At 40.5% G+C, this 20,239-nt stretch overlaps 1 protein-coding gene across 3 annotated transcripts in view; it reads left to right on the top strand.

Annotated features, from left to right (window-relative positions):
• LOC126356176 (N-acetyl-D-glucosamine kinase) overlaps positions 1–20,239 on the top strand; it is a 199,925-nt gene that overhangs the window by 171,744 nt on the left and 7,942 nt on the right. For all 3 annotated transcript variants that reach the window (XM_050006938.1, XM_050006939.1, XM_050006940.1), the window contains exon 6: positions 1,081–1,204. In XM_050006938.1, the coding sequence (XP_049862895.1) occupies positions 1,081–1,204 (124 nt within the window). The remainder of the gene's footprint in view (positions 1–1,080; positions 1,205–20,239) is intronic.

Below are 20,239 nucleotides of genomic sequence, written 5' to 3'. Positions count from 1 at the left end.
ACACCGTCCGGGTTATCTGGATTCTTCCCACTGACACCAACCTATCAGAACTCCAGAGATGGGAACTCGCCCTTCAATATATTCTCTCTTCCCGTTACTCACCAGGCCTCAACTGTCGCTAATTTCAAGTTGCCGCTGCTCGTACCTCATCTGTCATTCAACAACATCTTTGCCTCTGTACTTCCGCCTCGACTGACATCTCTGCCCAACCTCTTTGCATTTACATATATCTGCCTGTGCCTGTATATGTGCGGATGGATGTGTGTGTGTGTGTGTATGTGTGTGTGTGTGTGTGTGTGCGCGCGCGCGTGCGTTTATACCTGTCCTTTTTTCGCCCTAAGGTAAGTCCTTCCGCTCCCGGGATTGGAATGACTCCTTACCCTCTCCCTTAAAACCAACATCCTTTCGTCTTTCCCTGTCCTTCCCTCTTTCCTGATGAAGCAACCTTGGGTTGCGAAAGCTTGAAATTTGTGTGTGTGTTTGTGTGTTTTTTTATTGTGTCTATATACCAGCATTTTCTCATTTGGTAACACAAATCCCTCACACGATTGCAGTCTCTGGGAACTGAAACCACACATTTGTTTGTTGTCATCAGTTGCCATGTGGTAACTGCTGTCTGTGACAATCAGTAGTAAGAAAATAGACATGGAATGAATACCTATTATGTAGGAGGCAGAGACTAGATTCTAATAGCCAAACATGTAGATTACAGAAGTTATCATTATGTCTGCTGTCTTTAAATTTACCATTCCTTACATTTTCTTCTTTGTTTATCAGATGAATATTTTTCTTATATTTTATTGTGAGAACTTCATTTTATTATCCATTATAGTTGTGTGGGCACTTGAATGCATTACTATTTGTTAATCTTACTTATTTTGCATGCTATAGTAAGGTTTCTGGTAAGTTAACACCCCTAAAACCATTACAAAACTAACATTTGTAATCTGTAAGGTAGACTTACTTAAGTTGTTACAGTGAACTGGAGTCACTAATGAATTTGGCAAAACTGTATCAAAACGCCATGCTCTAATGTCCAGTAAAGTTTTGCTGTAGAATTTTGTCCTTGGTGTTTTGCAGCATTCTGGGTGTCCCACAAAGCTGTGAAAATCTACTTTGATGATGAAGATAATCTTGCTAAGGCACCATATGATACCTCAATAGTTTGGCAGACAATAAAGGACCATTTCCAAGTCAGTAACAGGTAAGGAGCATCCTGATATTGCATAAGAATAGCTTTCAACTTCCTTTGATACTTTTTCTCTTCTCTTATGGTAGAAAAATTTATATAATGGAAAGAGGCTGAGTATTATCTTTTTACTGAACATAGACCGCTTCAGCTGTGTATTCTGTAATTGTCTGCCAAGTGATGTTGCATATTTACACCAAGGTAACAAAAGGAACAGTGATAAAACAAATGAGCATTGTTGTTGTGAAATTGCGCTATATTTTTTGATGATATCCAAATTTTAATTGACAGTAATAATGATTACAAATAAATTGACTGTCCTATTAAAAACATAATCAAGCAGCTTTTCTGTTCATTTTTCCTACTTTTGATTTCAGTCATTGTAAGTTATTACGATATTTATGCCGAAACACGTTTCCACTACTGGAAACAGACCAGAATTAACCTGAATTTGGAAAAAAAATGATGTACACTGTCAAAGCACTTGAAGGTGGGCCCTCAGCACTTGCAATGCATCATGCAGGAAGTCAGCATTGTGACTGAAGGTCACTGTTCTTTACTTCACGAATACTGAATCAAATTGTTTGTTTTTTGAAACTAACAATGTCAGTACTGGCCTCAAAAGTTTATTCAAACTTTGACTGTTGTTGTTGTTTGGTCTTCAGTGCAAAGATTGGCTTGATGCAGCTCTCTAAGGTAGTCTACGCCTCTTCATTTGTGAACGACTACTGCTATCTACATCTGTTTGAACTTGCTTGCTGTATTCAACCCCTGATTTTCCTCCATAATTTTTACCACCCATGCTTCCCTCCATTGCCAAACTGATGAATCAGTGATGCCTTAAGATCTGTCCTCTCAGCTGATCCCTACTTTTACTCAAGTTGTGTCATAAATTTCTTTTCTCCCATATTTGATTTAGTACCACGTGATTAGTTACTTGATCTACCCATTCATCTAAAGAATTTTTTATAGTAGTGCATTTCAATAGCTTCTATTTGCTTATTGTCTGAATTGCTTATCGTTAATGTTTCATTTCTGTGCAAGGCTACACTCAAGAAAAACGCCCTTGGAAAAGGCTCCCTCGATTTGATGTTAACAAATTCCCCTTTTTCAGAAACATTTTTCTTATTATTGTCAGTCTGGTTTTCATATGCTCTTTACTTCAACCATTTTGCAACCAAGTAGCAAAACTGGTCTGGTCTACTGCTATTAGTTTCTATTTCCTGGTTTAATTCCCTCAGCATTGCCTAATTTAGTTTGGCTACATTCCGTTGCTCTTGTCTTACTTTTGTTAATGTTCATCTTGTAACATTTTTAAGACCCTATCCATTCAGTTCAACTGCTCTTCCAAGTTCTTTGCTGTCTCTGTGAGAATTATGTCATAAGCAAACTGCAGAGTGTTTATTTCTTCTGTCTGAACTTCAATCCCCTTCAAAAATTTCTTCTTTGTTTCCTTTAAAACTGAAGAACACGAGGAATAGGTTACAACCCTGTCCCACTCCCTTTTCAACCATGGATTCCCTTTATATCCTTTGACTCTTACAGCAGCAGTCTCTTTTGCCATACAAGTTGTAAATACTTGTAGCTTCCCTACATATTATCCCTGCTAGCTTCAAAATTCCGAAGCGTGTATTCCAGTCAGCATTGTCAAAAGTTTTCTCTAAATTTTCAAAGCTGTAAGCATAAGTTTGCCTTTCATTAAACTGCTGGCAATTAAGTTTGACTTTAGAAGTTACACGTGTTCCATCCTTTCTATACCATTGTGTAGACACATGAAATTCAAGCTTTCGCAACCAACAGTTGCTTCGTGTGTGTGTGTGTGTGTGTGTGTGTGTGTGTGTGTGTGTGTGTGTGTGTGTGTGTGTGTGCGCGCGCGAAGTGAAGTGAAAGACTGCAATTAAATAAAATCTGCAGGTACTATTTATAACGACTTTAAATGATGAGTACGATAGCAGAAGTATCTTTAAGAATGCTATTTATTACTGCAAAACACTTATTGGTGTCAATGGTCTGGCAATTAAATAAAATATAAGTTGAATAACAGGGTAACAATAGATTCGTACTTCACGTAATTAGCTAAGAAGAACAGCATAGCTCACAAGAAATTCACTCCTAAATGCATACTATGTCTTCACTGCAGAAGCCACGGAAATCTCACAAGTGCACCAGCCGGCACTACGTAATATTTCTATCTCCAGACATGCATAAACTGTTCAACACTCTCCAAGTATTTCCTGCGACCGTCCTGTTCTGTCCTACTTGTGTCGTTTTTGGTAACGATGCTCCTCCCCCACTTCAATACAGTCTCTCCATTGACTTCGGTAGTCTCCTACTGTAGTAACGAGTGCTGTGATTGGCTAGAGCGCTCCTGCTATGTCTCCAAGCCAACGCACACTCACAAACATATTGAAACACATACGAAATACTGGATTTACATTTAAATAACTTGAAATTAAATAAATATTCCTATGGCTAGACCATAAATATGCTCTAACACACATTATTAAATACATAAACAAATCAAATAAACATACATCAAAGGAATAGAAACAAAAGTAGACCAATAGCATAATGTCTCTGTGCTTTATAAAACACAGTAAATATTAGCCAATTTCTTCATTAATAGTATATATGGGATATAAACAAAGACATAGACAAATAAATATATTTATAAGCATGCTGCTACCATTTTTTCTTGTAACTGTGGAGTACTTATGGCCTGATGCGATCAACAACAATCGGCCACATTGACCTTCAATAACTCATGTACTATTTAAGTTACATGCATGTAATTCATACCAATTTTGGTTTACACTAATAGCTTTCTAAAGACATGTCGATCAACAAAACTGGATGAAACTTTTACATTTTGAAAATTTGTTGCTGGATGTTACTTGTATAATTTACAGTCAGATGCTAAACTTTAAACTAATAAATATTTTGAAAATCTAATTACACCATCAGAAGTGTCATGCAAATAATGGTAATGTACCTGTTTCTTTTTAAGGTATCATGATTCCTCTGGCTATTATTAATTTCTACATGAACTGTGAAATGTCTGCCATTATGGTTTCACAAAGTCCGCCATCTTTGGTACTCCCTGCATACAAATCTCCTTCATCGACGCAAAGCACAGTCCTTGACACAGCGTCAACATGGAATTCCCAGCCACACATCGGCCTGGACCACACACTGGGGCTACCCGTCTTGCTCCGGCTAATGTTCGGCACCAGGTGGTTACTGACGAGCCCTGGCTTGTCGAGTGGGCTGTGCGGCCAGGCCAACTCCAAATTTATAATATTTTCAGGGCGCCACAACTCGCCCGTTACCTCACAGCACTATACCAACTTTTGAACTTCAGCTAGCTGACAAACATACTTGTTTCTTTGACCCAAGATACTGGGTCTCATGGTTGAGTCCTGTGTTGTTACATGACATGTGTGACCTTTGAACCATGAGAGCAGAGTATCAAGTGGACTGATACATCATTGCATTTGTGTGCTTTTTATTTTGCATACGTATTCTAACGTACATTATCTTTAGTAATTGGACTTCATTAGAAGATTTTCAATATCAGTAACCAAAAACTGAGTAAATTTTCGTTAGTGCAGAAAATAAAGTTATTACAAACTATCTTTGACAGAATAGCTCATCTGGATACAAATCATTATGAAACAGCATTTACTAGGTAATTTCACGTTTTTGCATTTTGAGCCAGAATTCGCATCTATATTCGCATTTCTCACAAATTGTGAATGTGTCAGGTCCCAAGAGATAGGTATTGCCCATAACAAAACTGTGTGTGTGTTTGTGTGTGTGTGTGTGTGTGTGTGTGTGTGTGTGTGTGTGTTTGTGTGTGTGTGTGTGTGTGAAATGAGCAAATACAGATAAGTAGGAAGCACAATCCTATTATGTTCACATAGAGCATTAGTGTTGTACTCCTTGAAACCGTCAAGTTGATAAAATATCTAGTGTTGCAAAGTGATTCGGAAATGGAATGACAATGTTAAATTAGTTGTAGAGAAGGTGAATAGTGACTTTGGTTCATTGGGAGAATTCTAGGAAAGTAAAATTGATCTATAAAGACCTTGTGCAGAATACATGTGCGATCGATTCTTGAGTAGTGGTTCACTGTCAGGAATCCCTGCCTGGTCAGATTAAGCAAGACAGTGAAGCAGTGTAGAGGCAAGCTGATAGCTTTGTTACCAGTTACAATCAACTTATGCATATTAAGGATGTATTATGTGAAACTCAAATGGGAAATTCTGGAACGAAGATGATGATCTTCTTGTGGAACACTATCGAGAAAGTTTAGAGAACAAGTATTTGTGACAGACTGCAGAACAGTCCTAATGCCACCAACATATATCCTATGTAAGGACCCAAAATACAAGACAAGAGAAACCAACAGTTCTACAGAAGAATATAAACAGTTGTTTTTCTCTCACTTCATTTGTGAGTGGAAGAAGAAAGGAAATGGCTGGCAGTGGTATGGGTACCCTCCTTACGTGCATTGTATGGTGGCTTGCGGATTGTGTGCCCCTGTTAACCATGGGAATGTATACTGACTACCTTGGCTTATTATGAATATCTACCATGTTTAAACTGCAGTTTGCCTGAATCCATTTTAGTTGGAACTGAATTTATTTTAAATTTGGACAGATACCACTGTAGCCACAACCTCAGAAATTGCAACATATTCAGAAGAAACAACCATATATTTGTGACAACCAACATTCTAAATTTAATTGCTAATTGCTTCATGGCAATGTGTTGTTGTTGTGGTCTTCAGTCCTGAGACTGGTTGGATTCAGCTCTCCATGCTACTCTAGCCTGTGCAAGCTTCTTCATCTCCCAGTACTTACTGCAACCTACATCCTTCTGAATCTGTTTAGTGTATTCATCTCTTCATCGCCCTCTATGATTTTTACCCTCCACGCTGCCCTCCAATGCTAAATTTGTGATCCCTTGATGCCTCAGAACATGTCCTACCAACCGGTCCCTTCTTCTTGTCAAGTTGTGCCACTAACTCCTCTTCTCCCCAATCCTATTCAATACCTCCGCATTAGTTATGTGATCTACCCATTTAATCTTCAGCATTCTTCTGTAGCACCACATTTCGAAAGCTTCTATTCTCTTCTTGTCCAAACTATTTATCGTCCATGTTTCACTTCCATACATGGCTACACTCCATACAAATATTTTCAGAAAATCTATTCTCAATGACACTTAAATCTATACTCGACGTTAACAAATTTCTCTTCTTCAGAAACACTTTCCTTGCCGTTGCCAGTCTACATTTTATATCCTCTCTACTTCGACCATCATCAGTTATTTTGCTCCCCTAATAGCAAAACTCCTTTACCACTTTAAGTGTCTCATTTCCTAATCTAATTCCCTCAGCATCACCCAACTTAATTCGACTACATTCCATTAACCTTGTTTTGCTTTTGTTGATGTTCATCTTATATCCTCCTTTCAAGACACTGTCCATTCCATTCAACTGCTCTTCCAAGTCGTTTGCTGTCTCTGACAGAATTACAATGTCATCGGAAAACCTCAAAGTTTTTATTTCTTCTCCCTGGATTTTAATACCTACTCCAAATTTTTCTTTTGTTTCCTTTACTGCTTACTCAATATACAGATTGGATAACATCGGGGAGAGACTACAACCCTGTCTCACTCCCTTCCCAACCACTGCTTCCCTTTCATGTCCCTCGACTTTTATAACTGCCATCTGGTTTCTGTACAAATTGTAAATAGCCTTCCGCTCCCTGTATTTTACCCCTGCCACCTTCAGAATTTGAAAGAGAGTATTTCAGTCAACATTGTCAAAAGCTTTCTCTAAGTCTACAAATGCTAGAAACGGAGGTTTGCCCTTCCTTAATCTAGCTTCTAAGATAAGTCGTAGGGTCAGTATTGCCTCACGTGTTCCAACATTTCTACAGAATTCAAATTCATCTTCCCCGAGGTCGGCTTCTGTTAGTCTTTCCATTCGTCTGTAAAGAATTCGCGTTAGTATTTTGCAGTTGTGACTTATAGAACTGATAGTTCGGTAATTTTCACATCTGACAACACCTGCTTTCTTTGGGATTGGAATTATTATATTCTTCTTGAAGTGTGAGGGTATTTCACTTGTCTCATACATCCTGCACACCAGATGGTAGAGTTTTGTCAGGACTGGCTCTCCCAAGGCTGTCAGTAGTTCTAATGGAATGTTGTCTACTCCCAGGGCCTTGTTTCGACGCAGGTCTTTCAGTGCTCTGTCAAACTTTTCACACAGTATCGTATCTCCCATTTCATCTTCATCTACATCCTCTTCCATTTCCATAATATTTTCCTCAAGTACATCTACATCTACATCTACATCCGTACTCCGCAAGCCACCTGACGGTGTGTGGCGGAGGGTACCCTCAGTACCTCTATCGGTTCTCCCTTCTATTCCAGTCTCGTATTGTACGTGGAAAGAAGGATTGTCGGTATGCTTCTGTGTGGGCTCTAATCTCTCTGATTTTATCCTCATGGTCTCTTCGCGAGATATACGTAGGAGGGAGCAATATACTGCTTGACTCTTCGGTGAAGGTATGTTCTCGAAACTTTAACAAAAGCCCGTACCGAGCTACTGAGCGTCTCTCCTGCAGAGTCTTCCACTGGAGTTTATCTATCATCTCCGTAACGCTTTCGCAATTACTAAATGATCCTGTAACGAAGCGCGCTGCTCTCCGTTGGATCTTCTCTATCTCTTCTATCAATCCTACCTGGTGCGGATCCCACACTGCTGAGCAGTATTCAAGCATTGGGCGAACAAGCGTACTGTAACCTACTTCCTTTGTTGTCGGATTGCATTTCCTTAGGATTCTTCCAATGAATCTCAGTCTGGCATCTGCTTTACCGACGATCAACTTCATATGATCATTCCATCGCCCTTGTATAGACCCTCTATATACTCCTCCAACTTTCTGCTTTCCCCTCTTTGCTTCGAACTGGGTTTCCATCTGAGCTCTTGATATTCTTGCAAGTGGCTCTCTTTCCTCCAAAGGTCTCTTTAATTTTCCTGTAGGCTGTATCTATCTTAACCCCTAGTGAGATAAGCCTCCACATCCTTACATTTGTCCTCTAGCCATGGCTGCTTAGCCATTTTGCACTTCCTGTCGATCTCATTTTTGAGATGTTTGTATTGCTTTTTGCCTGCTTCATTTACTGCATTTTTATATTTTCTCCTTTCATCAATTAAATTCAATATTTCTTCTGTTACCCAAGGATTTCTACTAGCCCTCGTCTTTTTGCCTACTTGACCCTCTGCCGCCTTCACTACTTCATCCCTCAGAGCTACCCATTCGTCCTCTACTGTATTTATTTCCCCCCATTCCTGTCAATTGTTTGCTTATGCTCTGTTTGAAACTCTGTACAACCTCTGGTTTAGTCAGTTTATCCAGGTCCCATCTCCTTAAATTCCCACCTTCTTCAGTTTTAATCTACAGGTCATAACCAATAGATTGTGGCTCCTAAATATCTGTCTTACCATTATATAATCTGTCTGATAGCTTTTAGTATCTCCAGGACTCTTCCCTGTATACAACCTTCTTTTATGATTCTTAAACCAAGTATTAGCTATGATTAAGTTATGCTCTGCACGAAATTCTACCAGGCAGCTTCCTCTTTCATTTCTTAGCCCCAATCCACATCACCTACTATGTTTCCTTCTCTCCCTTTTCCCACTGATGAATTCCAGTCACCCATGACCATTAATTTTTCATCTCCCTTCACTACCTGAATAATTTCTTTTATCTCATCATACATTTCATCAATTTCTTTGTCATCTGCAGAGCTAGTTGGCATATAAACTTGTACTACTGTAGTAGGCATGGGCTTCGTGTCTATCTTGGCCACTATAATACGTTCACTATGCTGTTTGTAGTAGCTTACCCGCAGTCCTATTTTTTTTATTCATTATTAAACCTACTCCTGCATTACCCCTATTTGATTTTGTATTTATAACCCTGTATTCACCTGACCAGAAGTCTTGTTCCTCCTGCCACCGAACTTCACTAATTCCCACTATATCTAACTTTAACCTATCCATTTCCCTTTTTAAATTTTCTAACCTACCTGCCCGATTAAGGGATCTGACATTCCACGCTCCGATCTGTAGAATGCAAGTTTTCTTTCTCCAGATAACGACATTTTCTTGTGTTGTCCCCGCTCGGAGATCCGAATGGGGGACTATTTTACCTCCGGAATATTTTATGCAGTATAAGGTTTGTTATTGGTCCCCACATAACCACAGCCTGATAGTTTGTGACATACTCGGAAAAAACTGTCAATTATTTTTGTGACAACAGTGAAGAAGAAAATGGTTTAAAATGGGGGGCTAGAAATTCATTGCGTCTTTTGTCGCCTTTCACTGGTTATGTTAAACTATCAGCCATTGGCTATGCGAAGCTGATGCTGGTCAGCCTTTGAAGCAGTAGAGTAACACTGCTGTGACTGGTGCTGGCCCTGGTCTAGCGTGGATCCAAAAATAGTGATACACCAAATTACTGGCCTAGATAGTAAGCAAAGAAGAAAGTGGAGGTAAAAGTTAATGTAAACCATTTCTTTTTTTATTTTATTTCTATTTGTATTAAAGAGTACACAATCAATAAGTGGCATAAGTTTAGAATGAATATAATGTTCTCTAATGCACCCCCCCCCTCCCCCGCCCCTTCCTCTGTAATAAAAAATTTAAAAAAGTTGTCTCATTCTTGGGTAAAAACGGTAATATGTAATTGCAAGGCACTAACTGTTACACAGTGATGACAAACATCTAAATACACCGGTGTGTCAGACCCACCATACTTGCTCCGGACACTGCGAGAGGGCTGTACAAGCAATGATCACATGCACGGCACAGCGGAGACACCAGGAACCGCGGTGTTGGCCGTCGAATGGCGCTAGCTGCGCAGCATTTGTGCACCGCCGCCGTCAGTGTCAGCCAGTTTGCCGTGGCATACGGAGCTCCATCGCAGTCTTTAACACTGGTAGCATGCCGCGACAGCATGGACGTGAACTGTATGTGCAGTTGACGGACTTCGAGCGAGGGCGTATAGTGGGCATGCTGGAGGCCGGGTGGACGTACCGCCGAATTGCTCAACACGTGGGGCGTGAGTTCTCCACAGTACATCGATGTTGTCGCCAGTGGTCGGCGGAAGGTGCACGTGCCCGTCGACCTGGGACCGGACCGCAGCGACGCACGGATGCACGCCAAGACCGTAGGATCCTACGCAGTGCGTAGGGGACCGCACCGCCACTTCCCAGCAAATTAGGGACACTGTTGCTCCTGGGGTATCGGCGAGGACCATTCGCAACCGTCTCCATGAAGCTGGGCTACGGTCCCGCAAACCGTTAGGCCGTCTTCCGCTCACGCCCCAACATCGTGCAGCCCGCCTCCAGTGGTGTCGCGACAGGCGGGAATGGAGGGACGAATGGAGAAGTGTCGTCTTCAGCGATGAGAGTCGCTTCTGCCTTGGTGCCAATGATGGTCGTATGCGTGTTTGGTGCCATGCAGGTGAGCGCCACAATCAGGACTGCATACGACCGAGGCACACAGGGCCAACACCCGGCATCATGGTGTGGGGAGCGATCTCCTACACTGGCCGTACACCTCTGGTGATCGTCGAGGGGACACTGAATAGTGTACGGTACATCCAAACCGTCATCGAACCCATCGTTCTACCATTCCTAGACCGGCAAGGGAACTTGCTGTTCCAACAGGACAATGCACGTCCGCATGTATCCCGTGCCACCCAACGTGCTCTAGAAGGTGTAAGTCAACTACCCTGGCCAGCAAGATCTCCGGATCTGTCCCCCATTGAGTATGTTTGGGACTGGATGAAGCATCGTCTCACGCGGTCTGCACGTCCAGCACAAACGCTGGTCCAACTGAGGCGCCAGGTGGAAATGGCATGGCAAGCCGTTCCACAGGACTACATCCAGCATCTCTACGATAGTCTCCATGGGAGAATAGCAGCCTGCATTGCTGCGAAAGGTGGATATTCACTGTACTAGTGCCGACATAGTGCATGCTCTGTTGCCTGTGTCTATGTGCCTGTAGTTCTGTCAGTGTGATCATGTGATGTATCTGACCCCAGGAATGTGTCAATAAAGTTTCCCCTTCCTGGGACAATGAATTCACGGTGTTCTTATTTCAATTTCCAGGAGTGTAAATAACATCCTTATGGCATTATCTTTGTCAGTATGTTTCTGTTCACTCCCTTTCTCATGAAAGTATATATTTATCACTAAAAAGCCGTGTTTGTTGCATATTTACTGGAGTTATCATTTGTATATAAAAAATAAATGTTATTAGTCCCTTTCAAACTAAAATTCATCATATTGTTTTCTTTATGGCCAAAAATTAATTACATATAGACCAATTATAAACATTCTTAAAATTTTCAGCTGTTTTATTTAATTGTAGTTCTGCTGCCTTTTCTGTGGCCACATTGCTGTTGTTGTGAGCAATGTGAATTTTTCCCCACATCTAACTGATGAATATCAACAAAACTCATACCGAATTTTTAAGGTCTTTTGTCACTTTCACATATAATGTATGTTTGGATAAAAACAAACATGTTTTACCACTGCTGTGGTATGTTCAGCTTTTGTTAAATTATTTCTTCTGAAAATATATGATAAAAATCTTTTGAATTTGGCATACATGGACACTAGATCTTTGTTAATTTTTACGTTATGTTTTTGTCTAGTGTATGTTACCTTAAGATTACAGTTTGCTTTTCTGTGTCTGTCTATACACTTCGAGAACATATCTTGAAGAAAAGTAGCATGGTATCTGCAAGTACAGGGATTGGACAGAAACATGGAAACACCACAAGAAATGTACACTTGAACATGAATACAGATACTAGCTAAGCCTGTAGGTGGTGCTGTGCATTTGACCATGAACGGCACCTGTGCAATGTCCTCAACACATTTCAAATGTATCATGATCAGAACAGTCTTCTGTGTAGTAGTGAGTGCCTTATGTCAGAGCTAAGTGAATTTTAACATTGGAAAATTGTTGGTATTGATATGGTAAGTGCTTCCATAACTGAGGTAGCTGAAGTGTTCGGTGTTTAAAGAGGCACTGCATCAAAATTTATATCACATACAGTGAAAGCAGAAAAATATCATCCGCTAAATCAAAATGTGGACAAAAGTACATGTCGAGTGCTCATGACAGACAGTCTTTGAAGAGGATTGTTACAAAGAATATGATGACAGCTGCAAAAGACACTGCAGAACTCAATGTCACATTCTCAGAGCCTGTCAGCACCAAAACAACCAGAAGGGAGCTCCGTAAGCTAGGAGAGCTGGAATTCCCAAACCACTTGTCAGAGATACAAATGCCTGTAACAGGAAAACATGGTGTTGAAACCATAGAACTGGGATTAGAGAGCAATGAATGAAAGTAATTTGGTCAGATAGTCTTGTTTCACATGATTTCCAACTTCTGGCTGAGTTTACATCTGAAGAATGAAACATGGCAGAAGTTCAGTGATGATTTGGGCAGCCATGGTATTCAGTGGGCTTCATGGTTATCCTACAAGCCCACATTACTGTCATGGATTATGTAACCATTTTAGCTGATCAGGTCCGTCCCATGGAACAGTGTCGATTCCCCAATCTGCTGTTATAATGGACACACTCGTGCTCTTACCATAATCATTGCCTGCACCAGGCGAGTTTTGTGCTGCCATACAGATACACGATTTAGACTGTAATAAAAACCAGTTTAATTCAGGAAACTAGTCTAATACATGTATTAGTGTGTTTTGCAAGCTTACTATTAAAAGTTTCACTTCTCTTTGTGTATTATTCCAGAAAATGCGAAAGGAACATAAAGTAGAGTTACAATAGTATTCTTGCACACATTGTAGCGCAGTAAAACTTATAGAATCTCATTTAATTGTTCTGTTCCATTTCAGCAAGTTAAGAAAAGTGTATCCCTTTGTTACTTAACTCTTATTTTGCGAAACACGCCGTAAATTTTAAGTTCTGGTATCTGGAAAATTTGCACTTATGGTAGTAGCTTTGCTTACATACAGTTGCAACTAGGCCTAATTTTTGTAAACATGTTTTTCTTCTTTTTTTTGGTAATCTAACTTATTGTCACTAAAGTAAGTTTGTTTACATGTGACAGAAACTAGACCTAATCTTTCGTAGATGTGTTTTCTTGTTTTTCAGTAATTTAACTTATTCTCACTAAAGTAAGATTTTTAACATGAGTGAAAAGTGCCTGACGTGCCATAGAATAGTTAGCCCTGGGGTTTGATGTGATGGCTGCAGTAGTTTTTCCCATTGAGGTGACTGTAGCGATGTGGGAAATGGGGAAGTGGATCAGACTCATCAGTGGTTCTGTAGGATATGCAGTAGAGATAGAAAAATACTGGAACAGGAGGGAAAAATTACTGCCCTTCAGGCACAGTTAAAGGAGGATAGGGAAGATCTGAACAGGTTAAGGAGGGAGAAGGGTAAAGAGAGGTGGGAAGTGGTAACAGGTTACAGGAGGAACAGACCTAGAATTTTGTCAGACAGCTTTGTGGTGAATGTGAAGAATAAGTTTGACCTGTTGCTTCAGTTAGAAACTAATGAGCCTCAGACAGAGGTAGGTGTAGAGAGGACACAACAAACTTTCAGTAGAAAATTGAATAAGAATGTAGGGAAGCCAGCAAAGAAAAAGAAAGTTTTGTTGCTAGGTAGTTTAGATGCCAGAGGTGTTGGCCAACTTTTGCAGGACCAGTTAGGATCAGAATACCAGGTTACAATTTTTTTTAAACCTAGTACTGGTCTGGGTCAGGTGACAGAGGATATAGGTTCACCCTGTAGAGATTTTACTAAGGAAGACAGCTTGATTATTGTCGGTGGGCGAGGCAATAATATTGATAGAGATCTTGGGTACAATATAGAGTGTGACCTGGCAAAGATTGCATCAGCAACGAGACATACCAGTGTTGAGTTTGTGTCTGTTCTGAGACGTGATGAGCGACCTCATTTAAACTCTTCTGTCCGGAGAGTTAATTTGGAGTTGGAACGGCTACTTGGAGGAGGAGGAGGAGGAGATTAGTGTTTAACGTCCCGTCGACAACGAGATCATTAGAGACGGAGCGCAAGCTCGGGTGAGGGAAGGATGGGGAAGGAAATCGGAGGTGCCTGGGTCTGGTGTGGGGTCACATATTGGTTTGGTTCCTGTTGATTCTCTCAGTAGGTGGGATTATACTAGACATGGCCTACACCTCAACAGGAAAGGGAAGGGGAAACAGGCTGGGCTAATAGCAGGAAATGTAAGGGGGCAGGCACTGCCATGAGTGGTAATATACCAGTGGACATAGGTGTTGGAGCAGCACCTTTTTTGAATAGGTAGGACAAAACGAAGTCAAGTTCTGAGAGAAGTAAAGATTGAAACAAACAGTCTGTTTGAGAAAGAAATCAAACAGCATAATCCTAGCGCATTGGATCAGCGAACACAGCTGTTGGTTAAAAATTTACAGCAATCAGCATAAATTTTATTTCCACCCAATTTCAACTCAGTAAATGAGAAATGCCAACTATCTTTAGTGCATCAAAGTATTCGAGGGCTTAGAAGTAAAATTAATGAACTACTTACGTGCATTGATTAATTAATCCTCGAACCCAGTTGATATAATCTGCCTCTTTAAACATCATGTGACCACTGGTATAGATATGTTAAACCTTACAAAATTTAAATTAGCCTGTTACTTCTGTAGACAAAATATGGAGAAAGAAGAAGTTGCCTTGTTAAAAACAGTTTAAACTTAAGAATATTGACATTAATAAATTTTAGTTAGAGTAGCACTTAGAAGCATGTGCAACAGAGATAGAATTTCATAATAGGTCCTTTATAATAGTAGCCATATACAGTGCACATTCAGGAAATTTCAACCTGTTTAAAAACGGTCTTGAAGATTTATTATCTTATCTAAAATTAAAAAACAAAGAACTAGGGGTTGCTGGTGATTTTAATATAGATCTCAAGAAAAACACTGTTAGTGAACAGTTACTGAAATCGGTTACATTGTCATTCAATTTAATTTGTACTGTAACTTACCAACTAGGGTATACAAATGTTATAAGACTGCGATTGATAATATCTTTATAGACAATTCTAGGCTACTTAGCCGCATAACAAAACTAGTAGTAACTGGGCTATCTGACCATGACATGCAACACCTAACGTTAAATTTTGAATATTGTCAGAGTAAAACATCTACCAGAACTGAGTATAGAAGGCCAATAAAACAGTCAAAAACTGAGAAATTTAGGAGATCGCTCAAAGAAATTAATTGGATGGATGTTTACAGCATCCAAGACAAATGGAAAATACAAAACATTCATTAATAAAGTTAGCATCTTATTTGAAAATTGTTTTCCCCTGAAGGTTTTTGTGGGTCTGCTCCTGTAAACTAAAGGGTAGGCCGAATGTAGGAAGTGAATAGGAGCAGGAGAAGGTGAAATGCTTCGGTACTGCATATGGGTTATGACTCTTTTACTTAACTTTGCGTACAGATCATCACATTCATCAGTCAAATCTAACAGCTACTAAAAGTTACGAAGGCAAATCTGTAGTGGCTCGCCCACTATGAAATTAGAAACAATGTTGCTTGGTCATCTGCTCGGCATCAAATGGGCAGAATCCGGAGTGGCGCTCGTAGAGCTGCACAGCTAGAGGGCGCTGTCGTCGGTGTCGTAGTGCCAATCTAAGAACTTGCACCTATGCCATGGCATCATAGCTATCGATACCACAAAGGTAACTCAAATTAAGCAGAAGTCTAATAAGAAACTGTGGATCACACAAGGGATAAAGATTTCATGTGAGACAAAAAGGAAACACTATCTGATATGTAGGGACACCTTTGATACTAAAATTATAGCTCATTACAAGAATTACAGCAAAATATTGAAGAAGGTTTTCCAGAAATCTAAACATATGCATTATGAGAAGAAGATAAATATATCCAGCAATAAAATAAAAACAATATGAGATATAGTTAAGCCAGAGACAGGTAGGACCACAAATGAGGAGGAACAAATAACTCTAAAAATAAATGAAACACGTAACAAATGCATGTTGAGTTGCAAACCATTTAAACAAGTATTTTGTCTCTGTTACTTGATAGCATAGGGTTGTCAGGTTCAGTAAATAATGCAATGGAATATCTGAGACCAGTGCACACAAGTAATCTCAGTAAAATGGAATTGACACTTATTTCATCCAAAGAAATAGAATCCATCATAGAGTCCTTGAAATAAAAGCATTCTAGTGGTAATGATAACATATCAACAAAGTTAATAAAAGAGTGTTCATGTGAGCTTAGTCATATCTTAAGGTATTTGTGTAATAAATCACTTGTCACAGGAACAGTCCCGGACTAGCTTACATATGCTGAAGTTATACCTCTCCACAAGAAAAGGGACAAAGAAATGCCGTCAAATTACTGACCGATCTCACTTTTGCCAGCTTTTTCAAAAATCTTTGAAAATGTTATGTTCAAGCGTCTACTCAAGCACCTTCGTGAAAATAACATACTATCAAAGTCACAGTTGGGGTTTCTTAAGGGTTCTGATATTGAGAAGTCTATTTTCACTTACAGTGAAAATGTTCTTAATTCATTAGACAACAAATTAGAGGCAACTGGCATATTCTGTGACCTGTCAAAGGCTTTTGACTGTGTGAATCACAGCATCCTTTTAAGTAAATTAAAATATTATGGCATCTCTGGTAGTGCTGCAAAGTGGTTTCAGTCATATCTTACTAATAGAAAACAAAGGGTGTAATTGCATAACACTTGAGCAGTAGGCAATCAGACATCATCTGACTGGGAAGAAATTACATGTGGTGTTCCCCAAGGTTCCATACTAGGTCCACTACTTTTTCTTGTGTATATTAATGACCTGTCATCTGTTACATTACCAGATTCCAAGTTTGTCATATTTGCAGATGATACAAACATTGCAATTAATAATAAATTAAATTAAATTTAGAAAGGGCAGCTACTCAAATTTTTACTGACACTAATACGTGGTTCATAGCCAATTCACTGTTATTAAACTTTGAAAAGACCCACTATATGCAGTTCAGAACTTCCAAGAGATTTCCTTATTGTGTGAGTATAAAATATGATGACATGGAAATAGAAGGAGTTGAGAGTGTTAAATTCTTGGTATTACAACTTGATAATAAATTCAGTTGGGAGTGCCATAATAATGAACTGCTAAAACGCCTAAACAAGTCTGTGTTTGCAATGCGAATGATGTCAGCCATTGGAGGTATAAATATATATATATAAAAAAAACTGGCATATTTTGCTTATTTTCACTCCATTATGTCATATGGTATCATATTTTGGGGTAACTCCACAAACCGAGAAAATTTTTTAGAGTACAGAAGTGTATAATAAGAGTAGTGTGTAGTGTAAATCCAGGAATATCATTTCGGAAGCTATTCAAAGAATTGGGCATATTAACCGCAGCTTCTTGGTGTATTTATTCCTTAATGAAGTTTGTTGTAAATAATACATCTCTTTTTCCAACTAACTGCTTAGCACACAGTATCAATACTAGGAATAAGAACAATATACATAAAGATTTAAAATCACTTACTCTTGCCCAGAAAGGAGTCCCGTATTCAGCAACGCATATTTTCAATAAGTGACCAGCAACCATTAAGGGTTTAGTTTCAGACAAGGCACAATTTAAACATAATTTAAAAGAATTTTTGGTGACCAACTCCTTCTGTTTCAGCCATGAATTTCACAACAAGTGCAGTAGACCATTTTAATGAAAATTTATTATACTTTAATAACAATACTTGGTTGTTACAGCCAAGTAACTACCTACTGTGTGAATAATGGATGTATGGAAAGCAATGCAAGTCTTAAGTCTGTAAATAGTGGAAGTTTAATTTTAAATCTTGTACATAATTTGACTGTTCTTAAGTGAGGATCATTGAAATGAATAATTTTCTTTAATTTTTGACAATACTCGGTCATAATAGCCAGGTAACTAGCTATTGTGTGAATGATGGATTTAATGTAAGTAGATGTAAGTATTAAACCTGTAAATAGTAGAAGTTTAATTTTAATTACATAATTTTACTGTTTATTGACTGAGGATTATTGAAATTAATGAAACTCAAGTTTTTCTAATTACATTTTTGTAAACACACACATACACACGGAGCTGGCTAGACTCCAGTGACACCGTGTGTGTGTGTGTGTGTGTGTGTGTGTGTGTGTGTGTGTGTGTGTGTGTGTGTGTGTGTGCGTGTGCGTGTGTGTGCGCGCGCGCGCGCGCGTGCGCACTCGCAGAAGAAGCTAAAGCAGGTGATCCATTGCGTACCCTGTAGCTCATCAAAGGATAACTCTAAAAGCTAGGAAGTTTTCCTCCTTTTTTGTGTGCCTATCTACAACTCAACATTTGTATGATATTTGTTATTTGCCACCACAAAAGCCAAGACCATTGTCAACAAATGCCAAAACGTAATGGCAATGATTCACTAGATAAAAAAGCTGATGTACAAAATTGAGGGAGGTTTGGGGCCCATAAATAAGATTTTATCTACAGTTGGCTCATGTTACATGATAGATACTGAATATTTTTTATACACTCCTGGAAATGGAAAAAAGAACACATTGACACCGGTGTGTCAGACCCACCATACTTGCTCCGGACACTGCAAGAGGGCTGTACAAGCAATGATCACACGCACGGCACAGCGGACACACCAGGAACCGCGGTGTTGGCCGTCAAATGGCGCTAGCTGCGCAGCATTTGTGCACCGCCGCCGTCAGTGTCAGCCAGTTTGCCGTGGCATACGGAGCTCCATCGCAGTCTTTAACACTGGTAGCATGCCACGACAGCGTGGACGTGAACCGTATGTGCTGTTGACGGACTTTGAGCGAGGGCGTATAGTGGGCATGCGGGAGGCCGGGTGGACGTACCGCCGAATTGCTCAACACGTGGGGCGTGAGGTCTCCACAGTACATCGATGTTGTCGCCAGTGGTCGGCGGAAGGTGCACGTGCCCGTCGACCTGGGACCGGACCACAGCGACGCACGGATGCTCGCCAAGACCGTAGTATCCTAAGCAGTGCCGTAGGGGACCGCATCGCCACTTCCCAGAAAATTAGGGACACTGTTGCTCCTGGGGTATCGGCGAGGACCATTCGCAACCGTCTCCATGAAGCTGGGCTACTGTCCCGCACACCGTTAGGCCGTATTCCGCTCACGCCCCAACATCGTGCAGCCCGCCCCCAGTGGTGTCGCGATAGGCGTGAATGGAGGGACGAATGGAGACGTGTCGTCTTCAACGATGAGAGTCGCTTCTGACTTGGTGCCAATGATGGTCGTATGCGTGTTTGGCGCCGTGCAGGTGAGCGCCACAATCAGGACTGCATACTAGCGAAGCACACAGGGCCAACACCCGGCATCATGGTGTGGGGAGCGATCTCCTACACTGTCCGTACACCTCTGGTGATCGTCGAGGGGACACTGAATAGTGCACGGTACATCCAAACCGTCATCTAACCCATCGTTCTACCATAACTAGACCGGCAAGGGAACTTGCTGTTCCAACAGGACAATCCACGTCCGCATGTATCCCGTGCCACCCAACGTGCTCTAGAAGGTGTAAGTCAACTACCCTGTCCAGCAAGATGTCCGGATCTGTCCCCCATTGAGCATGTTTGGGACTGGATGAAGCGTCGTCTCACGCGGTCTGCACGTCCAGCACGAACGCTGGTCCAACTGAGGCGCCAGGTGGAAATGGCATGGCAAGCTGTTCCACAGGACTACATCCAGCATCTCTACGATCGTCTCCATGAAAGAATAGCAGCCTGCATTGCTGCGAAAGGTGGATATACACTGTACTAGTGCCGACATAGTGCATCCTCTGTTGCCTCTGTCTATGTGCCTGTGGTTCTGTCAGTGTGATCATGTGATGTATCTGACCCCAGGAATGTGTCAATAAAGTTTCCCCTTCCTGGGACAATGA

This window comes from Schistocerca gregaria, chromosome 3 (genome assembly GCF_023897955.1).
Source record: "Schistocerca gregaria isolate iqSchGreg1 chromosome 3, iqSchGreg1.2, whole genome shotgun sequence".
In the NCBI taxonomy this organism is placed as follows: domain Eukaryota; kingdom Metazoa; phylum Arthropoda; class Insecta; order Orthoptera; family Acrididae; genus Schistocerca; species Schistocerca gregaria.
Note: the sequence above shows the minus strand (reverse complement) of the source record. Positions and strands in the feature narration are given on the sequence as shown.